At 39.2% G+C, this 13,628-nt stretch overlaps 2 protein-coding genes across 2 annotated transcripts; one reads left to right on the top strand and one right to left on the bottom strand.

Moving 5' to 3' along the window:
* The first annotated feature begins 1,674 nt into the window (after positions 1–1,674).
* Positions 1,675–2,637, top strand: LOC100770541 (olfactory receptor 4F15). The gene has a single exon (XM_027420995.1). The coding sequence runs from the start codon at positions 1,675–1,677 to the stop codon at positions 2,635–2,637; it is 963 nt and encodes a 320-aa protein (XP_027276796.1).
* Positions 2,638–11,742: 9,105 nt separating this feature from the next.
* LOC100750400 (olfactory receptor 4F3/4F16/4F29) lies at positions 11,743–12,681 on the bottom strand. The gene has a single exon (XM_027420894.1). The coding sequence runs from the start codon at positions 12,679–12,681 to the stop codon at positions 11,743–11,745; it is 939 nt and encodes a 312-aa protein (XP_027276695.1).
* Positions 12,682–13,628: the final 947 nt, after the last annotated feature.

Below are 13,628 nucleotides of genomic sequence, written 5' to 3'. Positions count from 1 at the left end.
TTTACAAGAGAATTTTCCCATACAACTTTTCTCTGTGTGGTTTAAAAAAGTACAGGAATGACCTTGGGATCTTGTGACAGTCGTTAATTAGCATGCCATTTATGTACTATTGGTTTGAAGCCAACTGACTTGTGATATACTCTCGACTCTAATGTCAGCCCTCAGTCCCAGGAGCTTATTCCTTCACTCAGCAAGTGTGAAGCACTTATTTATCATCAGGCTTCGTGAGTCCCTGTTAGTGACATGATGGTGGTAGAAACTACACATGAGAACCAAACATGATTTCCATATCAAATTAATCTATGTTTTATTTTGCACTTCCAGGGATCAAACATAGGCCTCACACATGCTAAGAACGTACTCTACCACTGGGCAGCACCTCCAGCAAGAAGCTACATTTCATTTCAAGAGATGAGCATTTATACAATTATGAATGACAAAGTGAACTAAATACTAACAGAGCTATCTTTGCTAGGTCTTCATTACCACTGTAATAAAACACCATGATCTAAAGCAAGTTGGGGGGAAAAGGATTTACTTTGCTTACACTTCCATATCACTATTCATCATCAAAGGAAGTCACGACAGGAAATTAAACAGTGCAGGAATCTGGAGATAGGAGCTGATATAGTAGCATTGGAGGAGTGCTAAGCTTGCTGGCTTAGTCTTCATGGCTTGTTCAATCTGCTTTCTGATAGAACCCAGAACCACCTTCCCAGGGATGGCACCCACCCACAATGGGCTAGGTCCTCTCCCATCAATCACAAATTAGGAAAATGCTCTATAGGCTTGCCTAGTCTTAATGGAGGCATTTTCTCAGTTGAGGTTCCCTCCTCTCAGATGACTCTATCTTGGGTCAAGTTGACATAAAAATAGCCAGGACAAAAGCATTGAGTGTGTGAAGACTCCCTCAGACTGTGATTTTACAAATAAGTACATCATGTTTTACCTGGAGTTTGAGAATTAGACTTTGTGTATTGCATGATACAATGACAGAAATTTTAGAAGTCAAAGAAAAAGGAGAAATGTTTACAGTTTAATTGAGTAATAATAAGTGGAGAGACTTTTAAAATTATATATCATGCATGAATATTGTTAGGTGGCTCATATGAATAGCTGAAATCATATCAGTTCTTAAGAAATTGTAGTCAGCTGGGTGTTGGTGGCACACGCCTTTAATCCCAGCACTCGGGAGGCAGAGGCAGGCGGATCTCTGTGAGTTCGAGGCCAGCCTGGTCTCTAGAGCGAGTGCCAGGATAGGCTCCAAAGCTACACAGAGAAACCCTGTCTCAAAAAAAAACAAAAAGGAAGGAAAGAAGGAAGGAAGAAAAGAAATTGTGGACAAAAGGTTTTAAAAATGACTTTTTGTCATCCAGATAGAATATCCTGGACAAGAGGAAATAGAAAATATCCACTTAATATTAAGCAACAACAGAGAAGAAATAGGTCTAGAGGTGGGAATGATTTAGTAGTAGTAGCTTTGAAAACTATGACACCATGTAGAAATCAGCTAGCCCATCTAAGAGGGAGCCTGTGTACATGTGATAAAAAGTATTTTGCTATGCATAATTATAATGTAATAATTACTTCCATAGTTAGAGGCTTTCTTTCTCAAACACTAACTCTGGCCTAAGTAAGCTGTTCTCATTTTCATTCTTCCCTCAGCAAATGTGAATGCTGACTCTGACATCTAGAGCAATGTATGGAATGAATCACTCGGTGGTATCCGAGTTTGTGTTCCTCGGGATCACTAATGTATGGGAGATTCAGTTTTCACTCTTTGTCTTCACCTTGTTGTTCTACTCTGCAAGCATGATTGGTAATCTCGTCATTGTGCTCACTGTAACCTTGGATGCTCATCTGAACTCCCCCCTGTACTTTCTCTTAGCTAATCTCTCAGTCATTGATATGATATTCTGCTCAATTACAGCTCCTAAGATGATCTGTGACATTTTCAAGAAACACAAAACCATCTCCTTCTGGGGATGTATAACTCAGATCTTCTTCAGTCATGCAGTTGGAGGCACTGAGATGGTGCTGCTCATAGCCATGGCTTTTGACAGATATGTAGCCATATGTAAGCCTCTGCATTACCTGATCATCATGAGCCCACGGGTGTGTCTATTCTTTTTGGTTACATCCTGGGTCATTGGCCTTATTCACTCAGTGATACAATTGGTGTTTGTGGCAGACTTGCCTTTCTGTGGTCCTAATACATTGGACAGTTTTTATTGTGACCTCCCCCGACTCCTTAGACTTGCCTGCACAAACACTCAAGAGCTTGAGCTGATGGTCACTGTCAACAGTGGGCTCATTTCTGTGGGTTCCTTTTTCTTACTGGTCATTTCCTATATTTTCATTCTGTTCACTGTTTGGAAACATTCTTCTGGTGGACTGTCTAAGGCTCTTTCCACTCTTTCAGCCCATATCACTGTGGTCATCTTGTTCTTTGGGCCACTAATGTTTTTCTATACATGGCCATCACCAACATCACACCTGGATAAATATCTTGCTATTTTTGATGCATTTATCACTCCCTTTTTGAATCCAGTCATCTATACATTCAGGAACAAAGACATGAAAGTGGCAATGAGGAGACTATGGAGCTATTTTAGGCACTACAGGAAAATGTCATGAAAGGTTTTTCTGTGATGGTACAACTATAGATGCTCCATCATGGTCATTGCAGAATGTCAGAGACATTCCTAAGATTTATGTGATGCTGCATGCCCATAAACTGTGGCATTGGTTACACTATTAGAAATGGTGTTAATAGTTGACACTCTATACATCAGGGTATTAAGATCAATTCAGTGTCTGTTATAATTTACCATCCTGAAAGTCCACGATACAGGGAAATTTCATAGCATAAATCAAAGAATGATATTTAACTCTTTTGTATAGTAGAAAGACTATCTTATTAAAAGATAGATATAGTCACATGATCTTTAATCTGATCATTATCTACTTTGATATTAAGTTTCTTGTTTTTAATATATTTACTTTCCATTGTTCCAGCCCCTGTATATTTCACCTCTTTATCATATTCCTCTGTATTACAGTCTGGAAAATTGTTAGTCTTGTGTGTAGAATATTAGAATTGAAAGTTGCTGTGATTGACCAAAACTATTTGTCCTAATCTCCTTAAGTTATACATGTTAAAATAAAGAATACATTTTTATTTATGCTTTTTTCATATTTTACATCTAGACTGCAGTTTTCCCTCCCTCCACTCTTTCCAGTCCTTTCTCACTTCTCTCCCCTTTCCCAGACCCACTCCTCCTCCACTTCCCTTCAGAAAAGAGCAAGCCTCCCAGGGATATCAATCAAGCATGGCATAACCAGTTACAATAAGACTAGGCACATGACTTCATATCAAGGCTGGATGAAGCAACCCAATAGGAGGAAAAGGATCCCAAGTGCAGGCAAAAGAATCAAAGACACCCCCCTTGACTCCCACTGTTAGGAGTCCCACAAGAACACCAAACTACACAACCAGAACATAGATGCAGAGGACCTAGGTCACACCCACACTGGCTCCCTGATTGCTGCTCCAGTCTCCATGAGTCCCTATGAGCCCTGGTTAGTTGATGTTTGTGGGCCATGTTCTCCTGCTGTCCTCAACCCCTCTGGTTCCTACAGTCCTTCCTTACCTTCTTCCATAGAATTCCAACTAATGTTGGCTGTGGGTCTCTGCATCTGCTCCCATCAGTTGCTGGATGAAACCTACATTTTCAAAAGAGAAATCAATGGAACTTTCCCAGAAAAAAAAAAAAAAAACAGCTATAAAGGAATCAGGGAGAGCCAGGCTCAAGAAACCTTGATGCTAACAACTACATCAATGTCCTTTCATTTTCAGGTCAGCTGTGTATTTGAATAAATGCTCATATTTCACTTTTCGTGTTTTCCTGTAAGCCTGATTGTACAGGGGAGAACTGTATATTTCCCTTGCATCCCTCATTTCATTTGGCATGTCATAGCATTTCTAATTCATTTCCTAACTTCTCTCACTACCATACTTTTCCTTCCCCAGGTCCTAGAAAAAGTGAATGTTAAACTATTACATTAATTGTGCAAAAAATGAAACCTCCATATTAAGCAGTATTCTCTTGTCTAGATCGATGTTCTCAGAGAGTCTCAATCAAAATCTACTATATAAGCCTGCAGTCCTCTGTACGCTTAAAAAGATACTGCTTTTTTGTCCCTAAAATTGCCAATTCTTAATCATTTTGGAGTTTGATAGCATAAGTCAAGATTTCTATTTGGTTTTTTTTTGGATGACAGCAATTTGTTTCATTCCTTTCCTTTGAATTGAAACAATATATTTTGTAAATTAAATGACTATGTATAATGGGATCAATTTCTGATATTTGTTTTATTCATTATCCAATTTGTCTATTGTTATGTCTATAGAATTCTTTTTTAAAGATTTGGTTTTATTTATGTGTGTGTGTGTGTGTGTGTGTGTGTGTGTGTGTGTGTGTGCGCGCGCGCGCATGCCGGATGTGTTCAGATGCTCACAGAGGCAAGAAAAGGAACTATATATTGTGAGCTGCCTGAGGTGGGTGCTGGAAACCAAACTCCAGCCCACTTGAAGAAAAGCAAGTGCTTCCCAATACATACCATACGCTCCTGATGGTTGTGAATTAATGGTCTGTTGTTTTTAGACTAAATCTCAATCTTATTATTTTACCAATAAAGACTTGGTAGTCAATGCTGGGGTGAAAACCTCTTAGCTCAGGGAGGTAGAGGAGCAACCAACTGGCCTTCTTCCTTAGCCAAAGTCTCAGAAAGATGGCTTTGTGGTGATATATTGTTTATGATTTAATAAACCTTACCTGGGGATCAAAATGCAAAGCTAGCCACACTAGCTAGCCATAGAAGCCAAGCAGTGGTGGCACACATCTTTAATCCCAGGACTCAAGAAACAGAGGCAGATGTATCTCTGTGAGTTCAAGGCCACCCTGGACTACACAAGAATGAATCAGTCTTAAAGAGCTCACGGATTTAATCCCAGCACTAGAGATGCAGATGAGGAAGAAGCAAAGGGTCTCATGAGAGATTCAGTTTCCAGCCACAGAGAAGACAGGATCTCTATTTAAGCCTTGATAGAGGTAAGAGCTGCTGGCTGGCGGCCTTGCTTTTCTGATCTTCAGCTTGAATCCCATCATCTGTCTCTGGGTTCTTATTATTCATGCTACACAGCTTCCATTCTGCTGTCCCAAACCAAAAAGTCACCAGACTCATAAGTCTTTCCACACTATTTCCCGTGCATTTCTCTATCCATTTTCCCGGCTTCCTCTTACTCTCCATAGCTACTTCCTGTCAACTGGTTGCTGGCTCCACCTCTTGACCCAAGATTGATTTTATTTAATTAATGCAATTTCAGGTTTTGCAGTGTGATCAAATATCCTGTGAGAATGGTCAGCTTTAGCATCTAATCTGAAAAAGTCAGCTTTCTATGTAGATTTTTAAATCACTGTAATATGTATTGTTTTTTACATTAATTGTACATATTAACCATATATACTGATTCTACCATGAATTACGTGCTGTGAATTGATTGTCTCTTTCTAAGTGAAATGTGACTGATCTAATGTTGATCATTATGGCTCACACAGAACAAATTCATCATAAAACACGGGTTCACTTCAAAGCATAGCCTAATGGTCTACAGTGAACATGAAATTCACTACATTTAACTGTTATTTTTGGCAGTAATAACTCCTTTAAATCATTATTTGCTGGTTGGTAAAATCTGTTTTTAGAATTGTAAGAGAAATTACTCATAAAATAAGAGTTGATTCCTATTTTTCCCAAGGGCTAATAAATCCCTTAACACAATCAGCACTGATCTGGAGAAGTCTTTGCTGGTGGGAAGTGTGTTTAGAAGCTAGAAGCATAACAGACCTGCTCCTATGCGATTGCACACAGTTACCTGAAATCTTACCAAGTGCCCACTAGGGGGCAGTCACCGCCAGCAGTGAAGCACTGTTCTACAGTCAGAGTTATTTCAAGGACCAGAGTGGGAGAGACAAGCTAATGTGCATGCTGAATATGTTCAGGTTACAAAGTAGATGCATATTTATTTTAATTCATGCCTTGATTGGTGTATTTTAAACCTTTCCATGTGTTAGCTTCATGCTTAAATACTATAGAATAATGAATAAAATTTTCTTACAAAACCAAACTACAAATAAGTCTAATTTTTTTCTTGGAATGAGAGACATATCTCAGTGGCATAGCATTTTCCCAGCATGTAGGAGGCCCTGGATTTGATTACCAACATCACATGCGAAAAATAAAAAAACTTAAGTTTGAAGTCTTGCTAGAGCCATGAAATGTACTTACAAAGTAGACATATATATAATTTTATTAATCCTTATACTTAAATATATGCAAACTTCTTTGTTACTAGTTTTGATAAAATACTATTGGGATTTTGTTCATATTTTCCTACTCTCTTTAGCATAATTACATAATTTTTAACCAGAAAAATTATGCTAAAAAGAAAAATCCACAAGGTGTAGTGGCACACATATGTAATCTCAGAAACCGGGGTGGGGGGGGTGGGCAACGGAGGTATGAGGACCACTGTGAGTTGGAGGCCAGCCTGGGCTATAGAAAGTACAAGGTCAGACCACGCATGGTGGTGCACATCTTTAATCCCATCACTTGGGAGGCAGAAGCAGGCAGACCTCTTTTTAACCCAGGAACCATGACAGCTTTTAGTCACTGAACATTGTAGAAAAACAAAAATAATGTACAAAATTATTTGTAAGTGCCCGTACCTCTTTAAGAGACAGACCCTGGCCCCTGACAACAGGTGGGACAAGTGGGATGATGTGTCCGTCATCGCCACATCACCTGTTATGCATGACGGACCTGCATGAGGACACTGCACATGCATGAAGCCTCAGTGTGAATGCTTGGCTTTCCCTTTAAAGCTCGTACCTGTCTCTCTTTCTCTCTCTCTCTCTTCTCTCTCTCTCTCTCTCTCTCTCTCTCTCTCTCTCTCTCTCTCTCTCTCTCGATCTCTCGCTCTCTCGCTCTCTCGCTCTGTTCTGCTCTGTTCTTCTATTTCTCTCTCGCTAGCTCTCCTGTGATATAATAAACTTTCGTTAATGTGTTCTCTATAGTCTCATGTCTCATCTCTCTCTTTTTCTAATTTAAGCAGAAATCTAACAGTAATAATGACAGCTATTCAAGGATGAATTAACTGCTCCTCAGTATTTTCGGAATCCTTAGAGCCAGTGTTCCATCGAAGGAATTGACAATCCTAAAAATGAGTCCTTCAGAAGGCGTTCCACAGCTCGTCTTTTCCCAAAAAATAAAGTGGAAAACAAAAGAGGGAGGTAATCCTCTTGATATCAGATATACACACACACACACCACACCACACACACACACACACACACACACACACACACACACACACACACACACCACATGCTACACGCATACCACACACACACACATACCACACACACCACATCACACACAAGTATGTGCACCCACAGACACAATAAGAAATAAAAATAAACAATATAAGGATCACCTAAACCCATTTTCCATGTCTAGATCTCTGTGACCATTTGTTTATATAACCTCAGCCTTAATTGAGTTATACAGACAAAGGAATCTAAGAATTTAAGGAGTGGAAAGTTGGGAAATAGAGAGTCATGCTTCCTAAATTCAACAAACTGGAAATACATTAAAATAAAGTCATTTATTTTTGTCTGCTGTACCCAGCCATCCCTCTACATTCTAGAGTGTTTTGCTAATGTGTCTTGGATTGCAGAGTTTATAGTTACATCATTAATAAAAGAAGAGTTTTGAATTACTGCTGGTTTTATATAGAGTTAATTGCATTACAATCTTAACATCACTGAACTCCTACCATACTTTTCTTTCTTAGTTACTATCCCATTTGTAGTGATATACTTTTTTGAAATATATGAACTACTTTCCTCACCAATACCTTCCCTTCCCTCCCTAGTGATCCTCAGCACCAATTACAATGAGATCATTAGGATTCTTTTCTCCACCCTCTGCCTCTGTGTCCCACTGAAAACAAGCCAGAAGACTGGTTTTAATCTTCCTGGAAATGCTGCTGACTTTATTTATTATGTCACATGAAGCTACCCTCCTGGTTTTCCCATCATGTTTTCCATCTCATCACCTTCTGTGTGTGCTTAATCAAACCTTCTGTCCTCAAATATGAGTTTTTCTTAAACCAAGCTTCTACATATTTCCACTTTAAGTGATTAGCTCTATAAATTAAAAAACTAATCTGAAAGAGTCTTTCTGGTGTCTCAGATGAACACAAGCAAGACAATTTCTTCAAGGGCTTTGGAACTAGGAATGGTTCTGCTCTGGTTTCCATTGGTGTGCTTTGTTTTTCTTTGCTTTTGCTGTGCTGGAGATCAAACCAGACCTTATACACAATATACAGAGCTCTTATACACAAGAGCTCTATAATTCAGCTACCTCGCCAACTATTTCCAATCTTTTGCACCAAGCATTTCTTTAGTATAGGAGTACTAGAATGCAAAGGGTTACTATTCCTAATTGCTTACAGACTGTAAAAAATATTCCATATCTCTTGTTGAAAAATAGTCCAAGAAAAGTGATATACATTTCACAGAATTTTTTAAATGACTCAAAAGCCAAAGAGATGGCCAGAGCTTCAGGCACTTGACACCAAACTGGAAGATGAGGTCATCCCTGAATTCAGTCCCCGGGTCCCAGATGATAGAAGACGAGAAGACCTCAAAAGTTTTCCTCTGACCACCAACATTCACCATGGCACATGAACACTTACAAACACTCACATATGTAAAACAAATGGTACAAATTTCTTTTAAAATAAAAATCATAAAAGATGACATCAAATGAGCTGCCTAATTTTGCACATCTGACTATTAAATGCATATATGAGACCCACAATACATGATGTCTAATCTCAGCTTTTCATTTCACTAATTCAAACTATTTAGTCTCTTCATGCATAAAGTATAGATCCTGCATGGAGCGGTTAAAATGTCTGAAACTCCCTTTTGACCTAGACCAGCAATTGGTTCTCAACCTGTGGGTCACAAACCTCTATCTCCAAAAACTTTCATTGGAATTCTTAACAGTATTGAAATTACAGTTATGAAGTAGCAACAAAAGTAATTTTATGGTTGGGGATCACCATAACGAGAGGAACTGTTATTAAAGGCTCACAGTATTAGGAAGGTTAAGAATCACTAGATAGTTGCTTCATGTCTCCCCCTCCCAAGCACTGGAATTATAGGCATGAACCATCACATGTGGCTGTTTAATGATGCATTTTAATATGCTATAAGAAAAATACCAAAATAGTAAGCTTAATGTTAGAAGAAATTATCAAAGTGATTCACTTACAAAAATTATAAAATTAAAAATTTAGTTGATAAAAAATACATTGAATGCATATTATATTCTACTTTTCATGTCCAGAAATTTGGAAAATTTTATAATGTTCAGTCCAATAGTAAGAAGAAACATGAGAGCAGGACATGGTATTCACGCCTTTAATCCTAGCATTCAGGGAGGCAGAGGCAGATGGACCTATGTGAGTTTGAGGCCAACCTGGCCTACAAAGTGAGTTCCAGGCCAGCCAGGACTGTCTCAAAAAAAAAAAAAAGAAGAAGAAGAAGGAGGAGGAGGAGGAGGAGGAGGAGGAGGAGGAGAAGGAGAAGAAGAAGAAGAAGAAGAAGAAGAAGAAGAAGAAGAAGAAGAAGAAGAAGAAGAAGAAGAAGAAGAAGAAGAAGGAATATGGATCTTTTAAACACTTGGGTATGCTATTGCTACTGCCCTGGGTTGCCCCTTGAAGGTTGAAGGTAAGCCTCTATTGCTGAAGACACCATACATATTTGACACAGGACTCAGATTAGAGCTGACTCTAACCTGACAGCCTCCTTCCTGTGCTTCCACAATACCAGAAGATGCTAGGCAAGCTGGCAGAGAAGAGAAGCAAACAGTTGTCCTAACCAGCTGTGATGCCAATTGACCACAACAATGGCCAGCATGTCAAGATATCCCTAAAGGTGAAACAGTGGCTCTCATGTTGTGGCAGTAACCAACAGCTGTCTAGTTGTTCTTAAAGCCTGTTCACCAGGAGGGAAATCATGTCAGGTACTGTAAGTCTAACCAACTAAGCAAGGCCAGTGAGGTCATGGATCTTAGAGAAGAACCTACTACTAGACTAGCAGAATTCCTAGCTGCACTCTAAAACATGTCCTTACACCCACAGTTACGTGTATCTCTTACCCTCATCAAAGAAGCTTCTCTTTGCAGTAGATGGAGACCATGTTTTAAAAGCCACAACTGGTCATAATGTGGAGAACATCTACAACACTACTAGTGAACCTGTGGTTCAGGGAACATCATAGAAGAGAGGGTGGGAAGATTACAAGAACTAGAGGACCTGGAGGTCTGCTGTGAGATTGTGTCTCCTAGAAACAACAGGGAAACTACAACCATGGAGCTGGGGACAAGCACATGGGGGTAATAAGCTTGGCGCCATCTTTGTTCCTTACCAGATCTCTGCTGTTCTAATCCTCTGACACTGCTAGAACACAGTTTTTAAAGAGGATAGGGTGGTTTTAAGACCTAATCTCTGCTTGCCATAAGCACTGGTTGGTATCCAGAAAAAGCTGTAATTCAGTGATCCAATTTCAGGATGATACTGTGGTAAACATAAAAAAGTAATTTTAAGGACTAGGTGTAATGGTGTGCACCTTTAAGCCCATCATTCAGGAGGCAGAGACAGGGGAATCTCTGTGAGTTTGAGGACAGCCTCCAGAACAGTCAGGGCTATGTAAAAGGCCATCTCAAAAATATAAATGGTAATTTTAAAATCATTACCATTCACTTTTCCTTATACAAGGGCAATATACATTGAAGGATGAGACAAGTGCTATTGCTTAAATGTCTGCTATGCTCATTTTTTTCTCATTTATCACAGCTGATTCCACAATGTCTCACCCAGAGTCTCGATTTAAAAAAAAATCAGAAAAATGGATGTTCGATTGTACATATAATTATGCATATACATATGTATGCAGCAATAACAATCAAAGAAAAAGAGGCTATCAGACAGAGGGGTTGAGACGAGTTGGAGGAAGGGTATCTGGGAGGGCATAAAGGTAGGAAAAGGAGGGAGAAAGGGATGTAATTCTACTTCTGTTAAAGGGTAGGTGCAGGGGAGGGATGGGGGAGGGGAGGGAGAGGGAGAAGGGATTGAAATGTGAAGCAAGCTTGTTCCTAATTTGAACTAATAAAAAAAATTTTAAATATTAAAATCAAAAAAACATTGTTTTTCAAAATGTGTAACAATTGCAAATTTTCTCATATTTGCAGAACAGTTTCTTCATATTGTGAATCATAAAACCAAACAAAAAAATAAAAAAGAAGACGTAAGAAGGGAAACGCTTCCTCAGAATGCAAGATGATATATGTAATATATCTAGAGCCCTCTATATCAAGGAAAGGGTAGAAAAATATAGGAAGAGTTCCATATTAATACATTTTATCCCAACACATTACACTAAAAGAATACATCTTCCTTGGTTATAAGCAGAAAATATATCAAGAACATCTTGTGTGTTGGTAATTTCACTAGTAAGTGAAGCATGTGTAGGGCTATGTATCTTTAGTGTCTTCTCTATAATTTAGGAAATGTCAGAGACACTTGTCTTTGCTGATACCACATTCTTAAAACAGATTCTGGGAAGATGGCTTTTGACTGAATATCCTCCTCATTGCTGCCTTCATCTCTTTGTTCCTAAAAGTATAGATTACCGGGTTCAGAAATGGGGTAATTATTACATCAAAAATGGCAAGGAATTTATCTACAGGCACTGTAAGAAAAGGCCATGAGTACACAAAGATACATGGGCCAAAAAACAATACCACCACTGTGATGTGAGCTGACAATGTAGAGAGAGCCTTGGACGAGCCTCCAGAAGAATGCTGCCAAACAGTGACCAGCAGAAAGGCATAAGAGATCATCAACGTGACAAAAGTTCCTAAAGAGATGAAGCCACTGTTGGCCGTGACCATGAGATCCAGCCTGTACGTGACTGTGCAGGCAAGCTTAATAAAGCGAGGAAGATCACAGTAAAAGCTGTCCACTTCACTGTGGCCACAGAACTGAAGGTTTGCAACAAATGCAATTTGGATCAGTGAATGCATGATCCCAATGGTCCAAGTCACTACTAAGAGTAAAATGCATGTCCTTGGGTTCATGATGGTGAGGTAATGGAGGGGCTTACAGATAGCAATGTAGCGGTCATAGGCCATGACTATGAGCAGCACCATCTCTGTTCCTCCACTGACATGAATGAAGAACATCTGAGTGATGCAACCTTGAAGGGAAATGACTTTTCTCTCCTTTAAAAGATCAGAAATCATCTTGGGAACTGTAATGGAGGAAATCCACATGTCAATAAAAGAGAGGTTGGCGAGCAGGAAGTACATGGGAGAGTGTAAATGGGGGTCAGAGATCACAGTGACTACAACTAAGAAATTGCCTAAAATGCCTGCCATATAGAACATAGAGAAAACCAGGAAGAGGACAACACATATCTCCAAAGAACTCGCAAATCCCATCAGCACAATTTCAGACACCACTGAATGATTTTCTCCCCACATGGTCTCAGTCACTTTTGGCTCCAGATTTTCCTGAAAGAACAGTAGAATAAGAAAGTGGAATTACTACATGTATCATTCAGGGTGCCATCAGAGCAGAAGAACCTCTAGGAAATAAATGCTGAGGGATCTATTACAGGAAGTTGACCTCACATTATCATAGGAGCTTGTTTAGCAATCTTTACCTTCATAGTCCCTAATGTTGTACCTTGAAGTCTATAAGATAGGCAGAAAAAAGAGAGTTCCAATGAAAATTTGAGAAGAAAAATAAGCCAGAACTCAAAAGCAAGATCTAGAAGCTAGTTTATATCTTATTGGCAGAACATAGGAAGACTCAAGTTTGTAGGTTAGGTATTCATAGAGGCAATTCTCCAAAGTGGAGGAGTTATCTGGAGGTTTCGTTGGGTAGGTGGGTGAGTAGTGGTTTTTGTTTTGTTTTGTTTTTTGAGACAGAGTCTTACTGTGTAGATTTAGCTAGTCTGGAACTTCCTGTGTAGGCCAGCCTGACCTTGAACTCAGAGATCTACATGCCTGAGTGCTAAGAATAAAGGTGTGTTACTCCATGCTCAGCTTATTTGGAGTTTTTAAGTTGGTTGAGGGAGGGGTCTTTACCTTAAGAAATGCAGCATTTTAGGAGGAAGTTAAGATAAAGGGACAATATAGATCTCGTGTGTATATAAGTAATCACAGAGCCACAGGAAAGTATACATCTAGAGAAAAGACAGAAATGCTCAAGACTGAGAGTCTGGAAAAGGAAACAGAAAGAGTGATAGAGACAGGAAAATGGCATCAATGAACAGGAGAGCTCAGAGTCCCAGACTCAAGATCTGAGATTATTTCCCAAAAGTGGAGGGTGCCATTCACAGTGCAGTAAAAGAAATAATAACTGAATTTGTGTCCATGGAATCCTTAGGAAGAATGTAGTTGCTGGGAATACAAGGACCTTGTAG

This window comes from Cricetulus griseus, chromosome 6 (genome assembly GCF_003668045.3).
Source record: "Cricetulus griseus strain 17A/GY chromosome 6, alternate assembly CriGri-PICRH-1.0, whole genome shotgun sequence".
Taxonomy (NCBI): domain Eukaryota; kingdom Metazoa; phylum Chordata; class Mammalia; order Rodentia; family Cricetidae; genus Cricetulus; species Cricetulus griseus.
Note: the sequence above shows the minus strand (reverse complement) of the source record. Positions and strands in the feature narration are given on the sequence as shown.

Coding starts and splice junctions, on each gene's coding strand:
- LOC100770541 (XM_027420995.1), top strand. CDS start 1,675: ATGCTGACTCTGACATCTAGAGCAATGTATGGAATGAATCACTCGGTG.
- LOC100750400 (XM_027420894.1), bottom strand. CDS start 12,681: ATGTGGGGAGAAAATCATTCAGTGGTGTCTGAAATTGTGCTGATGGGA.